We start from the raw sequence: 22,255 nt of genomic DNA on the forward strand, positions 1-22,255 counted from the left end.
GTTCAGTTGCTTTTAATGATATTTGTCAGAAAAGAAAAATTCAGCTTTTGATATACATTTTCAATATTTAATCTCAAAACTGCAAAAAGAATTCCCGAATCGTTTAGTTCTAGTGGTTTGAAATAAGGTCCGTGAAACTAAAAATGGTTTTTAAACAATTAACAAAAATTTTTATATTTAATTCTGATTTCATTAATATTGACCTGTTAAGTATTCTACTGCCTTTATAAACATGGTTAGTTATGAGCGGCAATTTAAAATGAAGGAGAATTGTAAATGAGGCGCCGAAATAAAGAATCTTTATATAATTTTGCGAAAATTCGATTCTCTGGGCTATTTCAGAAAGAAAAACAAAATCTTTCGTACTGAAATGAGAGAGTGGTGCGTGCTCTTTTTTTCAAGACACCGCCTTGAAAAATTTGTCACTGAAAAACCGGATTGACCTTAACAAAGGATTAACTATTTTTCCAAAATAAATTTCCTGCTAGCCTGGGAATAAATCAGATGTCATCACAAAGACCACACCTTTTTATGTCACGCCTTCTCCTAAGTAATAAACGTTCATTGTCGGGTTACAATAGAAAAACTGGAGTCTAATTTATGTTTATATGTTGCAGACAACCAATCAATTTAAAACATTGTTTATAAAAAATGTCTGGAAAAACAACAAACAAATAGCGGAGTGAGTAATCTTGTGTTTAATCGTTTGAAAGACTGTTCTAAGAATCGAACTAACTAGTGTATTACTAATGCTAGGCATATTTTTTTTTATAACTTAAGTAGATTTATATTGAAAATCATGCGTCAGAATTAAGTCGTGGCTATTGTAAGAATAAGATTTCTTTGTGTTTGTTTATGTGGTTTGATGTTGAATTTGGCTTTGGTAAAAGAATGAATTTCTTCTTATACAAAACTGGAAAAAATTAGTTTTTAAAAGGAGATTCAAACAGTAAAACATATGTGGCATTTTAATTTACGTTTTAATATTATTTCGGTGTCATCTTTATCTGTTGTCTTCTACTGCGCGTGGTTTTAAACTATTACTATCATATTCTTCATTTCAGATTTTTAAACTATTATACATCCGTCAATAGAGTTATGATTAAAATTGCGATAAAAATTACTGCTAATTTATCATCATCTGTTTTCGTATCAATTCAGAGCATTAAAATAAGAAAAATTAATTTTTAAGCCATAATGTAATGAAAATTACCACTGCTATTATTTCATTTTTTTCTTTTCTATCCTCTTTTTCTGTTTATTTTGCAGCGTGGAATAAAAATTTGTCACACTAGAGACAATTTTTAGCTAATGTGGCATTTGTGCCTAATATTATTTTTATAAACCAAAACTTACTAATTATAACAGAAAACTCCTTGAAAAGTTCTTGACTTTTTAAGCGAATTAAACCAGACTTTAAAATGCCGTCTCGCGTAACCAGAAAACTTTTCGGCTTAAGTGCTAGTAAAAATTCTCTTCTTTACTGTAAAATTGTATTATTAACATCTATTTTTTGGTTTCTATGTGACGTATTAATTTTATTCCATTTTTCGGCGCCTCAAAATTCGCTTTCGGCAGCCGAAGATCATCAGCCAATTATAGCCGAACAGGTCGAGAAGCCGAAACAAGTTAGAGCTTTAGAAGCACAAAATGCCATTATTGATTCTGCTAAAGACGCTACTGCCAAAAAATTAGACGAAAAAGGTCATTTAGCAGAAAATGCTCCGGCTGAATTAGTTAAAAAAGATAGCGAAAATGGAAATGCTGCAGGGCAACCAATAGAAGCTGACAAAAAACAACCAATGGGAGAAGAGAAAGATCAGCCTATCAGGAAAGATAACGTCAAGGATGGTGGCGGAAGTGGTGATCATTTTAATGATGAGGAGCCTGAAAAAGAAGTTCAGGTGCCTGCACAGAAAAAGACATTTGGTAATGAATATTATATAGCAATGGATATTACCCAACTTTCATTAGGCTGTGCAAATCAATTTCAGTACAAAACGAACAATATTTTGCTCACGCGTGGTAACATAAACAAAAATTTTGTTCACGCGTGAAGGAAATATTTTCTACACTTTTGCAAATCCACTCAAAATAAAAATTGTGGTGTCTAAATGAGACGACCTGATTTTTCTCTCAGCTCAATTTTAACATCGGGGATCAAAAAATTTTAATGTAATTCAAGTATCTGCAGAACGGAGACGATATATTAGGCGAAAGCTTAATTAGTTAAAGCTTTTATGTGTAGCCATTTTTCAAATAAATTTTGTGGAAATTAGGTGAAAACCAACCAAAAAACATATAGGCGGTTTTTCAAGTGAAGCATTCTTTGCTTAGAATTATCTCTCATTTATGCCAACTTGCTTCTCTAACTTTGTCACATCCCATAGTTATCAAATATTTAAAATAAAGCAATTATTGTTCTCCGCACGTTCCCTTGTAAATATTGCCAGAATCAATTTTCCTGATATTTCAGAGGGTCGTAGTAGAATTAATGTAAAAATGTAAAAACTGAACAATTTACAAGCACATTATTGACTGGTTTTCATCCAAAGAAAATTGCAAGGAAAACTTGAGTACACCATAACGTCAAGTGGATTCTGAACTAACATATATCATTCGTTTCCGTCTAATTTTCAATTTTTAGACAATTTTTTTGCCTAATTCAATGAAAATTGTTTTCTGCTAATCAGTTTTCTGCATTACGACGCAGAGGTATACCCCAAAATTTCCGCCTTAGTAAAATTGGCTAGAAAATTAGATACATACAATGAACGAAATTAGGAGACATCCTTTGTGTCTTACTTTTCGCAAAAGGGGTTCCGCCAATTTTGCGAAATAAAAGAACATTCGGAACGAAAAGTAAGTTACAAGTCTTGTAGCACGTTTCCGCTCAATTTAGGTATCTATTATTCGCGAGCATTTTGAGCATGCAATAAGCACTTTAATAAAGAATTACTTGAAGCTTTCAAAGCTTTAAAGTGCTTTAAATGCATGCAAACACGAAAACTGATTTTTTTCCCGAAAAATCTCTCGCACCTCAAAGGCTTTGTATATCAATGTGGGACTGGCCGATTTTAATAAGCAGTAATAAATAGTAATAATAAGTAGTAATAAATAGCAAAAAAGTACTATCAGTAGTAATAAAGTAGTAAAAAAGTACTACTAGTAGTAATAAGTTAGGCTTATTTAAATAAGTAGTAATTAAGTTAGGCTTAATTGCGGATTATATGCAAAATCGAGCTACATTGAGTGTAAAAAATTGATACAAAATTGGAGCAGATGCGTGATACAAGCCGTGCGGAAAATAGGTTATGAAGTTTGTACTTGTATTTCGCGGCTAGGATTACGAAACTTTTGCGAACACGGGTTGCTAATTTCCCTTCCATTTTGCCAGTTTCTGCTAAAGTAGCTATTTTCCGCAATATTGTTCCATTTTCAATGTATTAACATGGTAAAAACGAACACGAGATACACGCATCGGGCTTATCTGCCCGTGGCGATTTGGGTATACCTTTGCGTCATAATGTGCCTAATGTCTTACGTCCCCCGAATAACTATTGAATGAACTTTTTTCTGCGTAAAAACTGTGTGAAAGAGTGCCATAGCCTCACTGATCGCAGTAATTTATTGAATGTTTTTGACCAGGTTTCTTACCAGGAGGTACCGAAGGGAAAAACAGGTTCCCTATTTTTTGAAAACGAATATTAATTTAAATTATGTCTCTGAAATTTAGTTCTTGAAAACCATTTAAAAATTGAAGTAGCAAAAGTCATTGTTATAATAATTCAACTGAATTAGATTTTTAAAACACTTATAGATAATTTAAACAGGTCGGAATTTTTCAATTAGTTTCGAAGTTTTCACTTTTTATGAGCTAAACAAGATGTTTTTGCTCTGGTTTAAAATTTAAAAATTTCTCAATTGAAGTTCGACATTGTCTTGAATTTGTTTACAAAGTTTCCAATCATGTACTCACATTTTAGATTACTGAAAAGATTTAATTGAAAGAAAAATTAATGAACATAACTACTTTTTTGTGGCTTAGCCCTGTATCTGCAATTTCGTTAGAATCTTATTCGGGGATATGCGATGTCTTATGAAAAGATTTTTGGGAGTCTTTCTACCGTAAGTTCTGTTTCTAATTATGATTTGGGGAAACTGTACTTCAAACTAATTTTTTTCAATATTGTTTTTCTCTCTAATTTTACCCTAATGTAAATCTACCATATCAGAGTAAAGGATTTTCCATATAATTATCAAACTAAGATATTAATGTTTTCAGAATTGAATGATAATTATATTATGTTAAACTATATAAATGCCTAACCCTCCAATTAATAATTCATACGCTCATTGCTGACAACTAGATTATATTTCCGATATATTGTATTTCTTGAGAATGAATTATGTAATTTTTTCACATCATTACCAGTTTTTTAGAAATCAGGGATGCAGGATAGCATATTGTGCTGATAAGATGGATCAATGTATGGTATCGCACAGAACTTTTGTAACTCTTGTCCAAGATCAACTGAAGTTAATAACTTTTCATAAAATATTTTTTGTAACTCAATTGAAAAAGAAATTCCCGGATCAAGCAAAATGGTCAATTAATGGTCAATTAAAATGATTATCAGGAATATCACCAGTGTATAAACCAAAAAATTAGAACCTTTTTTTCTGTTTAATAGCAAGACTGAATGTTTATTTGTATCCTATGAAATGATTACGTGAATCTGTTAGAGGTCACTGAGAAGTTTTTGCGTTTTTCGAGAACCGCGAAGCAGTTCGAGTTGTTAAGTCAAAATTCCAAAGTGACCTATGCTAAGTTGCGTAACCATGCTTAAAACAGAAAATTTGCTTGTTTTAAAGAAACATAAGTCAACTTCTGGCTAAGTAGAAATTTCTGGCATTTTAACTTCTGGCACTGCGGACTTTCGGCATTTTAAAATGTGCACTTGGATTGTTTTAATCTCCTTTTAAATCCAACGGTTTTATTGTTTTCCAAGAACGAAGCAGCTGTGTCCTGAAATGTTTTTAAACTGTAAGTTTATGTAAGGTGTTCTATTGCTCTGGTTCATACACTTCTCATATCATTATTGTTTTAAAAAAAACACGTAGGTTCCATTTCAATTGGAGAATTCAGAAAAAAAGATTTTTAAACTCAGATTAGAAAAATAGATCCTTTCTATATGTGCCCCCCCCCCCCCCCCCAACTGAGAGGATGCATATTAATTGCACACCCAAGCGCACTTGCCATTTTTATATAATGATTTACAATTTAATAATGACGCTGGGGCTCTTCTATAAATGGGGGTTCAAAAAGTACTGGGGTACGCATAAACGGAAATGATCCAATTAATCTTTAGTTTAATTCAGTGTGTTTTTGTGACTTATAGTGAACATGATGGGTGATCTGTACGAGCGAGACCTACACCCCCCTAAGAGTCTTCCGGGGGAGTATGGACAGGGTCACAGAGTGAGAAAGGAAGAGAAGGAGGAGGAGAAGAAACTGTATTCAATCAATCAGTTCAACTTATTAGTGTGCAACAAGATCTCAATCAACAGATCTCTAGCTGACTACAGACCTAAAGGGTTAGTTTCTGTTTTTAGTACCCAAAATTCAGCCTCGTCGAATTGCAGTATTGAAAAAAAATTGAGCCTAATAAATGCCAAATATAATTTACGCTTCAAACTCATTCATTCTTTCCTAATTGTTCCTTTCAATTGAACTATCTCAGTTTGAACAAAGTTTTGACGCATAGTTTTTTTTCGAAAACCGCAATTTCGATAGCCATTAAAAAAACGGAGTTGTTTTTGTTAACGAAGTTCAGATCTAAATCGAAATGAATTTCCTCATTAATGATTGGAATTCAGCTTGTTGGTTAATGACCAGATTTTAGGCAGATTTTACTTTATCTATGGATCTCGACCGTGTGATCAACAACACACTTCCATTCTTGCGAGTTTTCAATTGTCTCATCATTAATGCACACCTCGACTTGGGATCACGTTTACCTTTTTTAACATGGGTTATCCTGATTTTTTTGAATTCACGAGGCAACCGTCAACCTTGATATTGATCAGTTGCTTGGTCCGCAAATCAAATTTTATTGTTTAATTTTGTTATATGATTACCCGGAGCAACCTCCCATAGTAAACCAGTACTGAACAATACTATTTCAATTCTGTAATTTTACTCTGAACAATACTATGATCAAGTCTTTTTTTTTAGACTTTTCATTGCAAAATCAGAACCAAAATATAGGTTTCGCTGAATTTAAGATGGGACATACTCCGTCAACAGTCCGAGAAAGAACTGCAAATACACTTACACAGGCTAAAACAAAACACTTAGCAAAATATTTATTTAGAGAAAATGGTTAACTTACAAGCCTTTAGGTATTCATAAACAGGAGTAAGAATATACTTTTAGTTCTGAGTACTGATCTTCATCAATCCGTAAACATCGTGATTGATCTAGAGGCATCAGGACTGAACCATTATTTACCATTATAGACAGGTCCATGGTGGTTGAAAGTTTTTTCAATTTTTCTATTACAGCCTCGGATAAATCAAAGAAAAGTTGAGAGAAAAAGCAAATGCTCAAAAAAAGTCTAAAATAGCCGAAAAAGAACCAAGTTGCCAAAAATTTTCACGCTGCAAAAACCTCAGACTAGGAAAGGGATCGAACCCCCGACCTCTCTGTTAAAAAATGGTGGCAATAACCACTACGCTAATAGAAGTATGCATTATTTCCTCTCACAATCTGTTTTATTTTAGCAACATGATAGAAGACATAACAATAGCAAAAAAAATAAAAAAAAAACAATTGATAGATATATCTCCATAAAGAAGAAAAACCGATTAAAAGTAAAATAAAGGACCAAATAAAAAATATGTTAATTTGTTTCATAACATTCTTTTAAAATCGCAAATTCCCCACCACTGACGTTATAATGTTATGGTTCACGTATTATATCTATTATATATTTCCATTTCAGATGTGGGGTTCCTCTATACCCCCGCACCACGGAGTTATGCTCCCCCCATTGTGGTATAAAAACCGTGATGGGGGTGTCATGCATTACATAACCACAAAGTAAGCTCGGAGATTTGGAGGGATAAAGTGGGAAGGCCTGGACCCTCATAGTATATCAGTACTAAATCACTGTATATCGTCGGCCCGAATGGAATCTGTTTTCGTCGGACCTAAAACAAAGACATTCTTAAAAAATTCCATTACAGTCTGAAATAAAACCACAAATATCTGAATTTCGGCCATAAATATCTGAATATATGTCATGTTCCAGGCACTCGGCATGTATTTAGTGGTTTTGGCGTGTATTTACTGGTCTTGGTGGTTTTTCGCTAATCTTAAAACTTTTTTTGCAACGTTTTAAAGTTGTAAGTTATTGTCATGCTCAAAAAGTGCATCGTCCAAAATTTCAATTTGTTTTCCAAATTTTCACAATTTGTCATGATTTTCATATGAACATAATGGGAATCAAAACCAAGGATGCTCAGTCTATTTTCAGGAAAAAACTAACAACGGGACTTATACTGCACATCATGAGTAGCAAGATACCCTTAGGATACACTGATACAGTACTGGGCCGACGCTATACAATTGGAATACAATGTTTCATTACTGATATACTATGGGACGAGGGTCCTGGTCCTGTTTGCAAATTTTTCTGACTCAATAATGGTAAAAATAATGGATGCCTTTAACAGCAAAGATCTTTCTGCTCTCAACTTTATCCTGTTGAGAGTTGAAGATAATTAGCACAAACAATATGGAAATCTGAAGCATAGTAAAATGCACTAAATAAGAAACCAAATGGCCTGGTAACTAAAAGTTTCAAGATTTGTGAAAAAAGAAAACAAAATGGGTTATTGAACAGCTTCACGTGATGCTTCCGTTCAGGTGTCTAAAACACGAGTACCCTATGGAGCTGCCAGACACTACAGTGGTGATAGTGTTCCACAATGAGGCCGAGTGTACCCTTCTAAGAACTATTCATAGTGTCATCAACAGGTCACCCAGACATCTCCTCCGTGAAATCATTCTAGTCGACGATGCCAGCGAAGGAAGGGGTAAGTGCTAACTTTAATTCAATTTATCAATTGTACGGAACGCGGTTATGAGTCTGCTCAATCGAAAAGCAATGAGGATAAGAGTGGGTACAAATTTTAAACCGCAAAAAGGTGGGGGTACGGGTGGAATAAAGACAAGGACATCGTCGAGTTACACTTTATTTCATCCTTCATTCCACTCCCTAAATCCACCCTTAATATGAAAGACTCGACGTTTTGATGGTAAAAAACAGCTCCATTCAATTCTTTGTCTTGCATCGCAATTAAAAGTCCTTTTCTCTTCTGTTTCCATTATGGAATCAATTTTTCTACACGAACTTCTACCTATATTTTTTCCCTTTTTATTTCATTGTTTTCACCGCAGAAACTTGATGAAATAATCGTGGAAAAAACTTTTGCCCGACTATATCAATCTTTTATCAAATTTTAACAGTCAAAACCCTGACCAGTGTGCATGAGCCGTGGTAACTTGTCAATAGATAGTTCGCAATATTCTTTAAAAAAACAAGAAAAGAAAAAACTTCACAAACTGTTACAATATGATATGATTTATCAGCAACTGAAGATGCAAAGTTTGAACAACTCTAAGACTTCCTATTTCTTTCAAACCTACCGGACATGCATAAAAAATCTTGAAGTTTCAACCCAATAAGCATTTACAAAATATTGCGAACAATTTCAATCAGTTTCCTACTATTTGTAGCAATGGCCCAGTAGCATTCAATTAATGGTGAATTTAGTAATAATTTTCTTGAAAATAACGAATTACTGTGTAACTAAGAGAATAATTTGAACATTATTACAACCAAAGAATTTGAATTCTATTGCGGTGTTGTCTTTTTACGACTCGAAGAGGAGTAATGGAGAAGTACTTTTTACGACTCAGAGAGGCGCTATCGTTTTCTGTTTTCTTTCTTAGAGCAAGCAAGCAAAGAAACCGGAAGCTCAGAGATAAATGTTCCAGTGAATAAAGTGAAATCCAGAGAATAAATTTTGAGAGAGTTATTGTGGTGATCAAATTCGAAGAGCGGAGAAAACGAAGAGTCGTAATGTTGTTCATACCTGCTTTTGAAACTGAAGGGAAAAAGTAGACGTGCAAAATTTTTGCTAAACGAGTGCTTTTTTTGTTCTCATGCTTCTTTTTGAAGCTGTTTCTTTTTGGCTTTATGTTTAATTTATGTTGTCTAACAAGTTATTGTGGAATAAAATAGTGATATTGAGACTGTTTTGATATCTTTTTGAAATAATTTGTTAAATAACGGTAATTTAACACTAGTTTGAAGTTTTTTTTTCATATTTTGCTGATTTGTATTCTATTTTTGCTACTTTTTTTTAAACCATTATATTGTTTTTTTTTGAATTTATTGGTAAAGGAATTAAAGAATGACGCATGTAGGCACTGTTTCATGCAAAAGAGACGAAGTTCCTTTTGTACAAAGTTGTCTTTTATTTTTAAAAAAAAATCGGACAAAAAAATGAGAAGTTTGGCTCTAATTTTCTCGTTTTTTAATTTTCACTTTTTCATCCTTTTTTCAAAGATAGTATTTTTTATGGGACAAATAAGACTTGTCGCATATTGTCGTGGTCGATAACACGGGTCAAAGAATTCAATAAGTTGAATTTTAAATTAAGCTTTGAACTGAAAATATACAAAAATTAGCTTGTATTTATAGTGGTTATCTATGCGAAAATATACAGAGAAAATTTAGATTAGCTAAAAATATTTAACATGATTGGCATGTGAAAAGATCTTAACTCCGAATCCCGGAGGTGACTTTCTATTTTCATCAACATTTCATGAGAATCATATATGGCTTGGGTACAATCGAGTTCATTAGTTGGAGGTCGGTGTATGTTAGAATCAGGTTTCTGTTGGTGGGAGAATTTACTTCTGACATATGATTGATAGGTCAATAAGATAATGATAGCGCCAAAACAAAATTAGAATTGAGTTTAGTTTTGTAGCCATTACTTATCGACACAGCAATAAAGTTCGTCAGGTAAGTTCTTCTTTCGTTCTTTGAAACTTTAATAAAACTTCTAAGTTTCTTGATGTTTCATTGAAACCACAACATCCTCCCTCCTTTTTTAAGCAAGTTTGTGGGTATAGGTTCTTCAAATCTGTCAGGTTGTTTTCTGTTCCTGGTTGATGTTCGTCAAGGCTCTGAGGTTTCGGGTTGTTGGTGCTCTGCAGATGATGTGGCTGCAGAAGCTTCATCTTGATGTGAAGGTCCCACATCTGTGTTCTGAGGTTGTAGTTCTGATTGAGATATGGTCTCCTCCACTGCTGGTTCAGTTTTCACATTGTCCTCGTCTAATCTCGCAATTTGGTTGTCGCTCACTAGAATAGTCCGTGCTGAGTTTTCAGGCTGTATGAAAAATATGTTCAGGCCCTTCCTGATGATGAAGGTAGCAGGAACTGTATTTGTCTTTTCGTTGGCCTTGAATACAATGGGTTCGCACAAGTCGAAATCTGCTATTGCTGGTAGTCTCACTCTGCGTCCCAACAGGAGTTCAACTGTAGTTTTGCTCCTCGTCTTTGAAGTGTTGCGATGTGTCATCAGTGCCCTTTGCAGGAATGCTCCAAATGACACATTAAGGTTGGGACTCCACGCTTGAAGTGCCCGCTTCACTGTCTGAACTGCTCTTTCAGCTAGTCCATTAGCTCTTGGATGATAGACGGGTGATTCTATTTTCTTAATTCCCAGTGATTCACACCACTGTTTAAGGTCACCACTTACAAATTCAGGATCATTATCAGAAACTAAAGTTTTTGGTATTCCGAATCTTGCAAAGATTTGACTAAGATATATTTTAACTGTTTCTGATGTTCTATTTCCCGCGGGGAAGGCTTCTATCCAACCAGAACCCGCGTCAACAATTACTAATGTATTGCCTTGGTCCTTAGCATAACCCCAGTCCATGTGGAGCCGTTCCCAAACGTCGGCTTCTGGCCACGTAGAGACTGTTTTTTCCAGGCTAGGCCTGTTCAATTGACAATTCTTACATTTACTAACAAAGTGTTGAACGTCTTGGGTAATGCCAGGCCACCAAGCTATCATTCTGACTGATACCTCAGTTGCATTCTTTCCGGGATGTGTCTCATGCGCTTTTGCCAAAACCAAGTGTCGTAGTTTGGGTGGAATGAAAGGAACAACACCTCTGAAGATGATTCCATTATGTAAAGTAAGTGCATCTTTCTGTTGTTCGAATCCTTTTTCCGCTTCTGAACATTGTTTCCAATGGCCGCTTTTGATTCGTTTCATTATGTACTGGAAGAGTCTGTTTGTTCCAAGTTCAGTTTTGATTTCTGCTTGGGTCACCAAATCACTCTGAGCGAAGTAGATGTTATTGATTGCGAAACACACTCGATCGTTGTCGGATTCGTCCTCGACGAAATCCATTCTGATCAAAGCATCTGCATGGGGTATCTGCTCCCCTGGTGTGTACTTCAACTCATAGTCGAAGCCCATTAGAGCTATTGCCCATCTTGTGATTCTCGCTGATGCTGTCTTCGGGATCTCCTCGTCTGGTGCAAAGAGATATTTGAGTGGTTTGTGGTCAGTCTGTAGGGTAAATCGTCTTCCAAGAAGGAATCGCTTCAATCTTGTGACCACAAAGACAATTGCCAGTGCTTCCCGCTCTATGTTCGAGTAGTTTTGCTCCGCTGGAGTCAATTTTCTCGATACATATATGACTGGACGTCCTTCTTGCGAAAGAACCCCGCCAATGGCTTTTTCAGAGGCGTCAGTAGTAACTGTTGCTTCTTTTTGTAGACTATACGGCTGTACTAGTGGGTTAGCACATAATTCATTTTTTATGTCTTCAAAGGCTTTTTGTTGCATTTTGCCCCATGAGAAATCGCTATTTCTCATGTTATTTAAGGGTAGCATTTTTGTTGCAAAATCAGGAATCATTCTTCCGTAAAAATTTGCTAGCCCAACAAATGATTCAAGTTGTTTATTGTTAGTTGGTGCTTTTGCATTTTTTAATTTTTCAACATGTTTGGGATCTGGTGCTATTCCCTCCTTTGAAATGGAGTATCCCAAAAAGCTAACGCTATCGACTGGTTTTGAGTTGGATTTTTTCTCATTATTAGTAAAATTTTTCTCACGTAGTCGACTCTTGACTGCAAGCATTCTCTTGTCGAACTGCTCCTTGGTAGTTCCATACACCAACACATCGTCTTGAAAGATCACAACACCTTTGATTCCTTTGAGTGTTGATTCTATACAATTCTGGAAGATTTAAGAAGAGTTTTTCAATCCCTGAGGTAGTCGGCACATCTTGAACAGTCCCTGAGATGTGTTGATTGTGCATATATCTTTTGCTTCTTCGTCAAGTTCAATTTGATAGTAGGCATCTGAGAGGTCAATTTTGCCAAAGTATGAGGCGCCATGTAGGTTATGGAAGATCGTCTCCATGTCTGGTATTGGGTAGTCCTCATCCATGACCTTGCCATTGATGTGCACTTTCAAGTCCACGCAAAGTCTCAGTTCTCCACTCTTCTTTTTCTGCCACACCACTGGAGATGCATTAGTGGCTCCTCCTGGCTGAACCGGTTCAAGGATGCCTTGTCTGACCATTTGTTCCAGCTTCTCTGTGACCTTGCCTTGAAGAGATAGAGGTATTTTTCTGGCTTTGCAGAACATTGGCTGTGTTCCTGGTATCAACTTCACATGAGCTTTGTAACCCTTCACAGCAGGTAGGTGCTCGGCTGTGATGTTGTTCACGCCGTGTTTGGGTAGAAGGTCTCTACCAAGTAGTCCAAATTCTTTATCAGACTGCACAACTGCAAGTTGTTTTTGAGTGAGCCTGCTTCCGTTCCACTCAACGTCACAAGTAAGTGATCCCAGAAGCGTTAATTGATGACCATCATAAGCTTCGAGATGTCTTATCTTACCATCCAACTGAGGTTTACCAAGCTCAGTCCATATTTTTGATGATATCACTGTGCTATCTGCACCTGTGTCTACCTGCATTTTTACTTTGCAGTTATTTATTGAGATGTATTCCCATGTCACAGACATGCTAAAGATTTGTTCTTTAGTATAAAACATTCCCATCTCCGATGCTGGAGATGCTTACTCTGAAGAAACATTTTCTTCTTCGCAAAAATTATTCTGTTTATTGTACTTACCTGAATTTGGTTGGGGTTTGCTTCTACACATTTTTGAGAAGTGTCCCACTTTTTCACAGGTGTTGCATTTCTTACTTAGCGCTGGACAAGGTCTACTAGAGTGTGGCTTACCTCCACACCTAGTGCACATGTTGTTGCTTTTATTAGTCGTAATTTTTTCATTTGGTTTTCGAAAAGTCTTTTTGAAGTTGAACCCAACTTCTTCTTTCACCGTAAAGGGCTTATTACCTGATGAAGAACTTGCAAAAGACATTGCTTGACTTCTGAACTGTAAGCTCTCGGTCATTTCAGTAACCGACATTGCTGGTTTTGCTTTAATACCGTCTAGTAGTCTATGTTTTGCTTCAGGGTCCCTCAAACCTGAGATAAACTTTATTTTTACCAACTCCTCTTCGGGGTTGGCCGCTGTTTTCGATTTTTCGAAGTCACAATAGCGTGCTTCCTCTCTAAGACGTGCTAGGAAGTCGTCGTCTGATTCCCCTACACCTTGGATTACGGACAGAAATTTAGCTCTTTCTGCCGTTACTAATCTCTCTTTAGGAGAAATATAATTTTGAATCGCCAATCTGATGTCTTTATACGGTGTGTCTATCAAATTCCTAGGACTCATTAAGCTCCTAAGTTTAATAATTGCATCTTGCCCGCACACACTAAGAAAGAGATTGGTTACCTGTATGTCCTGTACAGTACCATCGGTGCTGACCTTGTCCTCTTTCTTCTCTGCGCGACATTTCGCCACAAAAGACATAATCCACGCAGTAGCTGATTCTGCATTCTGTAGATCCAAAATTTGTCTGTCTGTAGCTGGTCTGGACACCATTGTCGTGGTCGATAACACGGGTCAAAGAATTCAATAAGTTGAATTTTAAATTAAATTTTGAACTGAAAATATACAAAAATTGGCTTGTATTTTTAGTGGTTATCTATGCGAAAATATACAGAGAAAATTTAGATTAGCTAAAAATATTTAACATGATTGGCATGTGAAAAGATCTTAACTCCGAATCCCGGAGGTGACTTTCTATTTTCATCAACATTTCATGAGAATCATATATGGCTTGGGTACAATCGAGTTCATTAGTTGGAGGTCAGTGGATGTTAGAATCAGGTTTCTGTTGGTGGGAGAATTTACTTCCTGACATATGATTGATAGGTCAATAAGATAATGATAGCGCCAAAACAAAATTAGAATTGAGTTTAGTTTTGTAGCCATTACTTATCGACACAGCAATAAAGTTCGTCAGGTAAGTTCTTCTTTCGTTCTTTGAAACTTTAATAAAACTTCTAAGTTTCTTGATGTTTCATTGAAACCATCACACATATTTTTTGCTTCTTGGTTGAAACAACGTTTCTGGTATGTATGTGTACTTGTATCTCAATAAAATAAAATTAAATATTATTCTGCCGCTTTTGAAAGCCCGGAGAAAACTGATGCGATATAATATAAAAAACATCCAATATAACTCAGAGACCTTTCAATTTAACTTTTGAGTTTTTAAGAGTTACCAGTAGGGCACTTTTTAAATCTTGATTTAAACTTAATATGCATAACAGAATTTTTCGTACATTTAACTTATGGGCTGTACAGAACTCTTAATGATCTTAGCACATCTTTCATCTGTAACCTGCACTGTGCCCTGTCAAAAGTAGTAATTCTTTAATAATTTGTCTACTTGGGTACGTTTTTAAGAAGAGTTGAGTAAAAGCTCTGCTTTGAAAAAATGATAAAACCAATTTTATTGATACTATTCGCGTTGATTTTTTCGCCGCATAAGCATTTATCAAAAGAGATACAGAATTTGACAAGTATATTGATTTGTGTTTCTCACAGTGTAGAGTTAAGACCAATAAGTGTCAAAATATAAAAATTATTTATGAAGTTTTCGTAATTTTGAGTTCCCCAGTCGAGATAAGGTTTAATTTGCAAGACGACGTATCGTTTTTGGAAGATTTTCTCCCCAAATTTTGCAATATCATGAAACTTTAGAGAAAAAATCTTATAGCATTATAGTCAGATCCGCTCTTTTCTGAGATTTTGACAGAGAACCCGAAAATCAACATATTTTTTTGTTTAAGAGTACCTACACGACCCTCTGGACGAAAAGATAGCTAAACTGCCAGTACATGTCTACGTCATCAGACTGACTAAGAGGAGTGGGTTAATCAGAGCCAGACTGGCAGGTGCTGCTGCTGCCAAAGGGAAGGTGCTCACATTCCTGGACAGTCACTGTGAGGCCAGCAGAGGGTGGCTGGAACCACTTCTGGCTGAGATTGCAGCCGATAGGTTAATGAAGTTCACTTTACACATCTTCGAGCAAAAAGATTTCTCCGTTTTTCAGTGAATTCTGAATGGTCACGAAAAAAATTGGAGCGAAGACTTAATTCTGATATGGTTTTTTGTCCCAGAATTTTTTTCTCCAATATTGCTAACTTCCAAAGTTTGGAAGCTTCGCTTATTTATATTCAAAGCATAGGGCAGTGGATTGATGGACTTACGTGTCTTAATATTTCAGCGCTTGTGAAGACAATGTCAATAACAAGCATTACTGAATCATTATATACTCAATCAGTTCAAAATCTAAATTCTCAACAACCCAGAGCACGAGCGACTGCCCTATGTCTGGTCAGAATGTATGGCCACCAGGCCTGTCGAAGGCCAGATTTTGTTGCCAACTGTTCTTTGGCTGTCAAGAACAGAAAGCTGACTGCGATATATCTGACGAAATTGTAAAGTTTCACATGAACATATAAATGAGTCAATGAACATATAAGTTTTTATGATTCAATTCTCCGGCACATAGCTACGGGTAAGAAACATAACCACAGTTGTGAACCCCCCCCCCCTAATTTTTCCCGCCTTCTTTACAATTTTCTTTCTTTACCTAATTTTTAAAACCTAACAGTCGAAGGTTTTTTTCAAACAGAAAAATGTTTTCATAAACGTTTTAAGCGACTAAACCCTTTTAAAAAGTAATTCTAAGTAAAAAAAAATTAGGAGGAAATTAGTGCTCAAGGCAGTCATAGATTACTTTCCGACACACAGATTATTACTACTAAAAATAAGGTTTCTCTTGTTTCCGATAACTTTCATACGCACTATTTCTTTGGAATGTTAATTTTTCATTAATATAAAGTAGAATCTTTCCGAGTAAGTCAGCATGGCATGCGTTGCTTATCAGTTTTTCCAGGCTCAAAAACAATACCAACTTTTGAAATTCTGCAGAAATTTTTTCTTTTTCTTTCAAGTTCTAGAAAAATTGTTGACCATCAGCTCTAGTGTGTTTTGGATATGTTTTACTCTTGGCCATTTATATCAAATTGCAGTTTCAGCTTCATTTAATTATTTATTTAATTTTATCAGTAAAACAATGCAACATACTGAACTTGAAGCATTCAATGTCACGTTCTGGACTCATTCAGTTCTCATTTATATTTTTATTTCAATGCTTTGACTAATTGAAAGGCAAAAAAGTCTGCTCAACTTGCAAAATTTTTCATTAAAAATTTACTTAATACATGCATGACCAGCAATGTTTTGAAAAGAAGATTACAAAATCAAATAGAGCTCTTTGTTTGAAATTTTTCAAATCTCAGAAAAAATGAGTACAACCGCTGGCATTAACCTTCAATACCATTTAATTCTAAAGCTCTCTTCATTTTATTGCATGTTCAAAACGTCAACTCATCCCCCCTAAGTCAATCCTTTTCCAGCTAAAATTTTTGAATATAGGATGAACTCGAAATGCAAACTATACAAAATCTTTTCCAAGAACGATGTCTGTCTGAAGGCTGGAGTGTTTGGTTTCCTTGTTAAAATATTAGAAGATATGCTATATTTGTTATCACTTAAAAAATAATTCAAAAAAGATTTTATAACTCTTTTGTTGAAATAGGTGTAATTTATTTAGTTGCTACTGATATCGTACATTTCTGCAACTGCAATCGTCGTGCTGTCTAATGACAGTGAGTTGTTTGGTCTTAAATGAGATTCTAAAACAAATACGTTGCTTACGTTAGGCAATTTTTTTGGTTTTCATTGATGTAGTTTCTGAAAATAAATTCTAACAAAAATAAGAAATAGGCTCAACCTTGGCCTATCAAGAGATAATAAATATAGTATCAACAACTATCAGATTTCTGCTACGATCACAAACCATGAAGAGCGAAAAAACTGGTGGCGCATATTTCTATGCAGTTGAAATTTTTTATGCGGAAAAACACATACCGATTGCATTTGAATGCCTAGTTCAATTGGAGGAAACTAGGCTTGGATTCTTAATATAATATAAAAAGCAATTTTTGAGCCATAATAGTGATGTACTTTTTTCAAAAATAGTTAAAGTTGATCCGGGAGCAGATTTTGGGCTGCAAATTTAGCAAATTTTGTGCAAGAGTTTTTTTCGAACTTAAAAGACGAGGTACTTTTATGTTTCAGAAAGGGGCAAAGAAAAGGCAACGAAATCAGAATTTTAACGCAAAAATCTAGTGTACATACTATTCGGACCATTTAGTTGAACTTTCACTCTAATCAGAACCACCATTTGACAGATCATGAAGTATCCAGGTAGTCTGAACAAAAGTCGTTTGTCTGTGACAAAGATTGAACAAAGAAAAATTAAAATGATATGATAAATTGAAATTGGATAAGACTAAACTGATTTGAGAGCTCGTAAATATTTAATAATATGGTCTTTGTTTGAATTTACGTTCAGACTAAAAATATATTGGGTTTCGGTTCTCATCCAAAATGGGAGAACGTTTTATTTCAGGACTACAGTTGTGACTCCAGTGATAGACAACATAGAGATGAACAGTTTCCAGTACATAGTTGTGGCGGGGGAGGTGCAGGTGGGGGGATTCGAGTGGTCTCTTACCTTCAACTGGTACCCCCTCACTGAGAAGGAGAGGAAGAGGGTCAATGGAGACATAAGCTTACCTGTCGCGTGAGTCACAAATTAACAGTTTTCAAGATCTGATTTGATAAACCGGATTTTTTCTTTTTCTGCTCACCTTAGCTTCTTTTATTGCATATTATTTGCAGCCACAAGCATGCGTCGTGTGTTAACACTCATTACAGGCCGTTCCCGTACCATATCAGCAGAGACTATCATGCCTTATTCAGAAAAAATCAGATAAGGTCCCAGAGTCTGATCTGGCCAAATACAAGGTTGCTAAGAGAACACTCCAGAGTCGACCTCTGAGGTTTCTACTGACAGGGAAAAATCAAGTCTTGGGGGTCTCTGCCCAGAAATCCCAAATCTTGGGTCTCTCTGCTAAGAGAAATGCCAAGTCTTGGGTCACTCTGTGAAGAGTATACTCAAGGCTTGATGACCTCGTGGCAGACAAGACGCAAGACTTGGGATTTCACTTGGCAGAAAGGATCCAAGACTTGATTTTTTCAGGACAGAGGGTTAGAATGGTGCATTTTCTAGGTTCAGAAAAGTAATTTTGAGTACCCTAATGTACAAATAAAGCACCAAATGCACCAATTATGATTTTGAATGCTATCAAAATTAAGTTTATGCATCTTGGTAAGGTATGCTGACCTTTTCAAGGCCTAAGAGGTCCTTAAAAATACAAATTCATTACTCACTATTGAAGAAAAATGAAGAGTTTAACAATAACAACACCCACAAGCGAACGCACGAAAAACACTAACAAGCACACTTACGCACATACAATAGGCAGCACTTCTTGAATAGCTTGAAAAAATATTCTAGGTCTGCAATTTTCAAAATAACAAAAAAGCCTTTCGAAAACCTAACTTTTGCCGTTGTGAATAACATAACCGTTTGCCAGATATCGAATTATTAATTTGTTTTTGAAAAATGACTTAATATGACTCCAAGAAAAATAACTTTTTTACTTTTAGTAGCGTCAATCTCATGTCACTAGGACGATGCTAAAAATTTTGATCAACAGCGAATTTAAACCACAGTGAAAAAAGACAATTTTAACAGCTTAGTTCTATTGTGTCTACAAATCTGATCAAACTATTCATCAAACGATTAAAATTTGTGTGCGGCCAGGTTGTCCACTTATTGTTTTTTTTTGCATTTTTGGCCCAACCTGATTAACCCGCTCAGATTTCCTTGGAATAAGTTACCATAGATTTTTTATTTTCAACTCTCTTATATGTTAATAAATTCTGAAAGGCGGGAAAAATGAAAACCTAAGGCAAGTCTCGTTTTAAGCAATCTTTTCCATGTGATGAGATTCTAAAAAAGATTTCGCGTACTACTTATCAGAGGAAACTTACGGTGCTCAAAAATATGCCCTTGATCCCTGCTTCCTCTAAAAACATTTTTTTCAACTGGGATAAAACGCATTTTTCCCACACTGCTCAAGTTTTATTAATTGCACTGAAATGATTTTTGTTGCAACGAGTTGAATTCTATTTGTGTTCATAAGCAAGTGTCACGTATTCATATCATTTTTTCATCTGACGCTTTGAATTTTCGAGTAAATTTTCAACGTTCGAGTTATTGATTTTTGGGTCACCTAAAATGCTCTCAATATGAATATAAACAGCAATTTTTATTTTCGACAGATTACATTTAAAGTATTATTAAAAACCTATCAAATTCGGCCTAAATTGATTTCACTTTTTATTTTCAATCCTCGTAGTGTTCTATGATGAGTTCTATTATCAGCAGGTTGAGCCTTCCCACATCAATTTTCTAAAAATAACTTCCCGTTAATTAATTTTGCTTATTGAGTAATCAAAATGTTCTGGTTGTTAGCATTGTCATACTACGGCTGCTGAGTTGCTATAATGAGAGATTCACCAGGCTTTATATTTACACTTCGATAGATCTACCGAAGTGACAAAAATTCATTCATTGGAAACCTTTTTTTCCCTTACCCATTTTTTGCATCTTTTCCTTTTTTTTCTACTACAACATACGAAATGATGCTAACCTCCCTATAAGAAAGCTTGCTACAACAAACGTTGGCCTCACGTTTTGTCTTTTTGAGAATTATTTGAGAATTGCTTGTTAAATACGTTTATTTCTGTAGTTGATGGTAGTTTTAACTTAACGATTGATTTACCTATAGGAACATTTAGTTCATTTTGAGCAAAAACACTTTTGCGGTTGTAAATGAATATTACCTCATAATCACCGCCATTAAGAGTGATAAAACTCTTTGGTAGTGCCGAGTTGTTGATTAATTTTAAGAAATTTTTGTCATCAACACTCGTTGCATGTAACCCACAGAAGACCATCGAGTTTCCAAAAAGGTGAGTTCTTTCCAGAGGTCTCATTGCATTTGCTGTATATTATTTCGGCAGCGGTGATTTATATCTCAATTTTTTATAAATTAGCATTATTATCTTCTGATGTAAAATATCTTTTTAAGAGTTTGAGTGAGCCCCAGAATTTCGAAGTTTAAGGAGACTGTTTGGGAGAAGATTTGGAAAATTTACTAAAAAATTGGTAAATTTTGCGGCAGATACCCACAGAAAATGCCATACAAGTTCTTCTAAATAACTAAAAATGAGATGTTAAGGTGTAAATGTTCACAATAAGACCTGGCCTCCTGGTCAGAATTGTTGGTTATTGATCAAACAAATCTTATATTCGATTAAAAAAAACTTATGGAACACATTCTCAAAATTACCTTGCATTTTCAACTACAGTCATTAGTAGTGAAATTGGTGACATGAAAAATTAATTATCCGACAAAAATGCGCTAATTCCTTGTACCGCAATCTAACAAGGATTTTCTAAAGGTGAAATTTCGTCAAACTTATGATTTCTACTTTTGATTGTTACAGCTATAAGCCTATTGAAATGCGCTATTTATTGTCTAATATAACCGTTTCAGGACATAAATTATTATGTTTAAAAATTTTGTCGAGTTTTATTGACATTACTACAGTTGGAAAGCTAATTGATGATTTGAAATGTTAACGTCCAGTCAATACTGAAAATCTGAAACATTGCCTTAAGCTGTTTAATTGCTTTTGAGTTTCGAGCACAAAGTTCAGGTTTTTCGGCCACTGCTGCCATAAAGAAATTATCAGATAGTTTTGGAAAAACTCGAAAACGAGGAACCCAGTAGCAAAATCTGCTGATTTTAACATTTCACCTGTCAACATTGAACTCTTTAAAGCAATTTTACTTAGTTGTTGGCTTTCATTCATTCGTTTTTCCTGTTCTTCAACATTTCTCTTTATACAAGTTGGTTGACAAAGTTTGACGTGGGGCATAACATGATATACATTTATATATATATATATATATACATCTTCATATATATATATATATATATATATTTATATATATATATATATATATATATATATATATATATATTTCTCCCATTTTAGGAGAAAATGACTCGCAATAAATCTGACCATTACGCCACAAATAGCAGTTATCATCTTCTATTATAAAATAGTTTTTTAAGAGTTTGAATGAGCCCCACAATTTCGAAGTTTAAGAAAAATGTTTGGGAGAATATTTAAAAAAGCTACAAAAAATTGGTAAATTTTGCGGCAGATACCCACAGGAAATTACATACAAGTCCTTCTAAATAACTAAATATGCGATGTTAAGGAGTAAATTTTCGCAAAAAAACCTCGCGTCCTCGTCAGAATTGGGCAAAAGAAGTCTGAAGAGATATAAATATTCTGTTTTGCATTGTTGGTTAATGATCAAATAAAGCTTATATTTGATTCAAAAATTAACTTATGGAGCACAATTTCAAAAATACCTTGCATTTTAAACTATAGTCATTAGTAGTGAATTTGGTGATATGAAAAATTATTTATCCGACAAAAATGCGCTAATTTTTCGTACCGGAATCTAACAAGGATTTTCTAAAGTTGAAAATTCGTCAAAGTTTTGAATTTTACTTTTGTTTGTTACAACCATAAACCTATTGGTTTGCCGCATTGGCTAATGTAATTGTTTCAGGACATAAATTAAGATGTTTACAAATTTTGTCGAGTTTTACTGACATCACTACAATTTGAAAGCTGATTGATGGTCTAAAATTTTAACG

The 22,255-nt window shown here is 34.9% G+C and overlaps 2 protein-coding genes across 2 annotated transcripts in view; both read left to right on the plus strand.

Moving 5' to 3' along the window:
* LOC142351437 (uncharacterized) overlaps positions 1 to 22,255 on the plus strand; it is a 376,474-nt gene that overhangs the window by 249,687 nt on the left and 104,532 nt on the right. The gene's annotated exons all lie outside the window — the stretch shown is intronic.
* The window catches only part of LOC142351702 (polypeptide N-acetylgalactosaminyltransferase 1-like), a 22,374-nt gene continuing 1,116 nt past the window's right edge, over positions 998 to 22,255 (plus strand). Inside the window, exons 1-5 of the mRNA XM_075403846.1 lie at positions 998 to 1,929; positions 5,403 to 5,598; positions 7,934 to 8,103; positions 15,320 to 15,527; positions 18,013 to 18,186. Coding sequence (XP_075259961.1) covers positions 1,422 to 1,929; positions 5,403 to 5,598; positions 7,934 to 8,103; positions 15,320 to 15,527; positions 18,013 to 18,186 — 1,256 coding nt within the window. The 5' untranslated portion in view covers positions 998 to 1,421. The remainder of the gene's footprint in view (positions 1,930 to 5,402; positions 5,599 to 7,933; positions 8,104 to 15,319; positions 15,528 to 18,012; positions 18,187 to 22,255) is intronic.

The sequence above is a fragment of the Convolutriloba macropyga genome, chromosome 13 (assembly GCF_964194025.1).
Source record: "Convolutriloba macropyga chromosome 13, txConMacr16.3, whole genome shotgun sequence".
Lineage (NCBI taxonomy): Eukaryota > Metazoa > Xenacoelomorpha > Acoela > Convolutidae > Convolutriloba > Convolutriloba macropyga.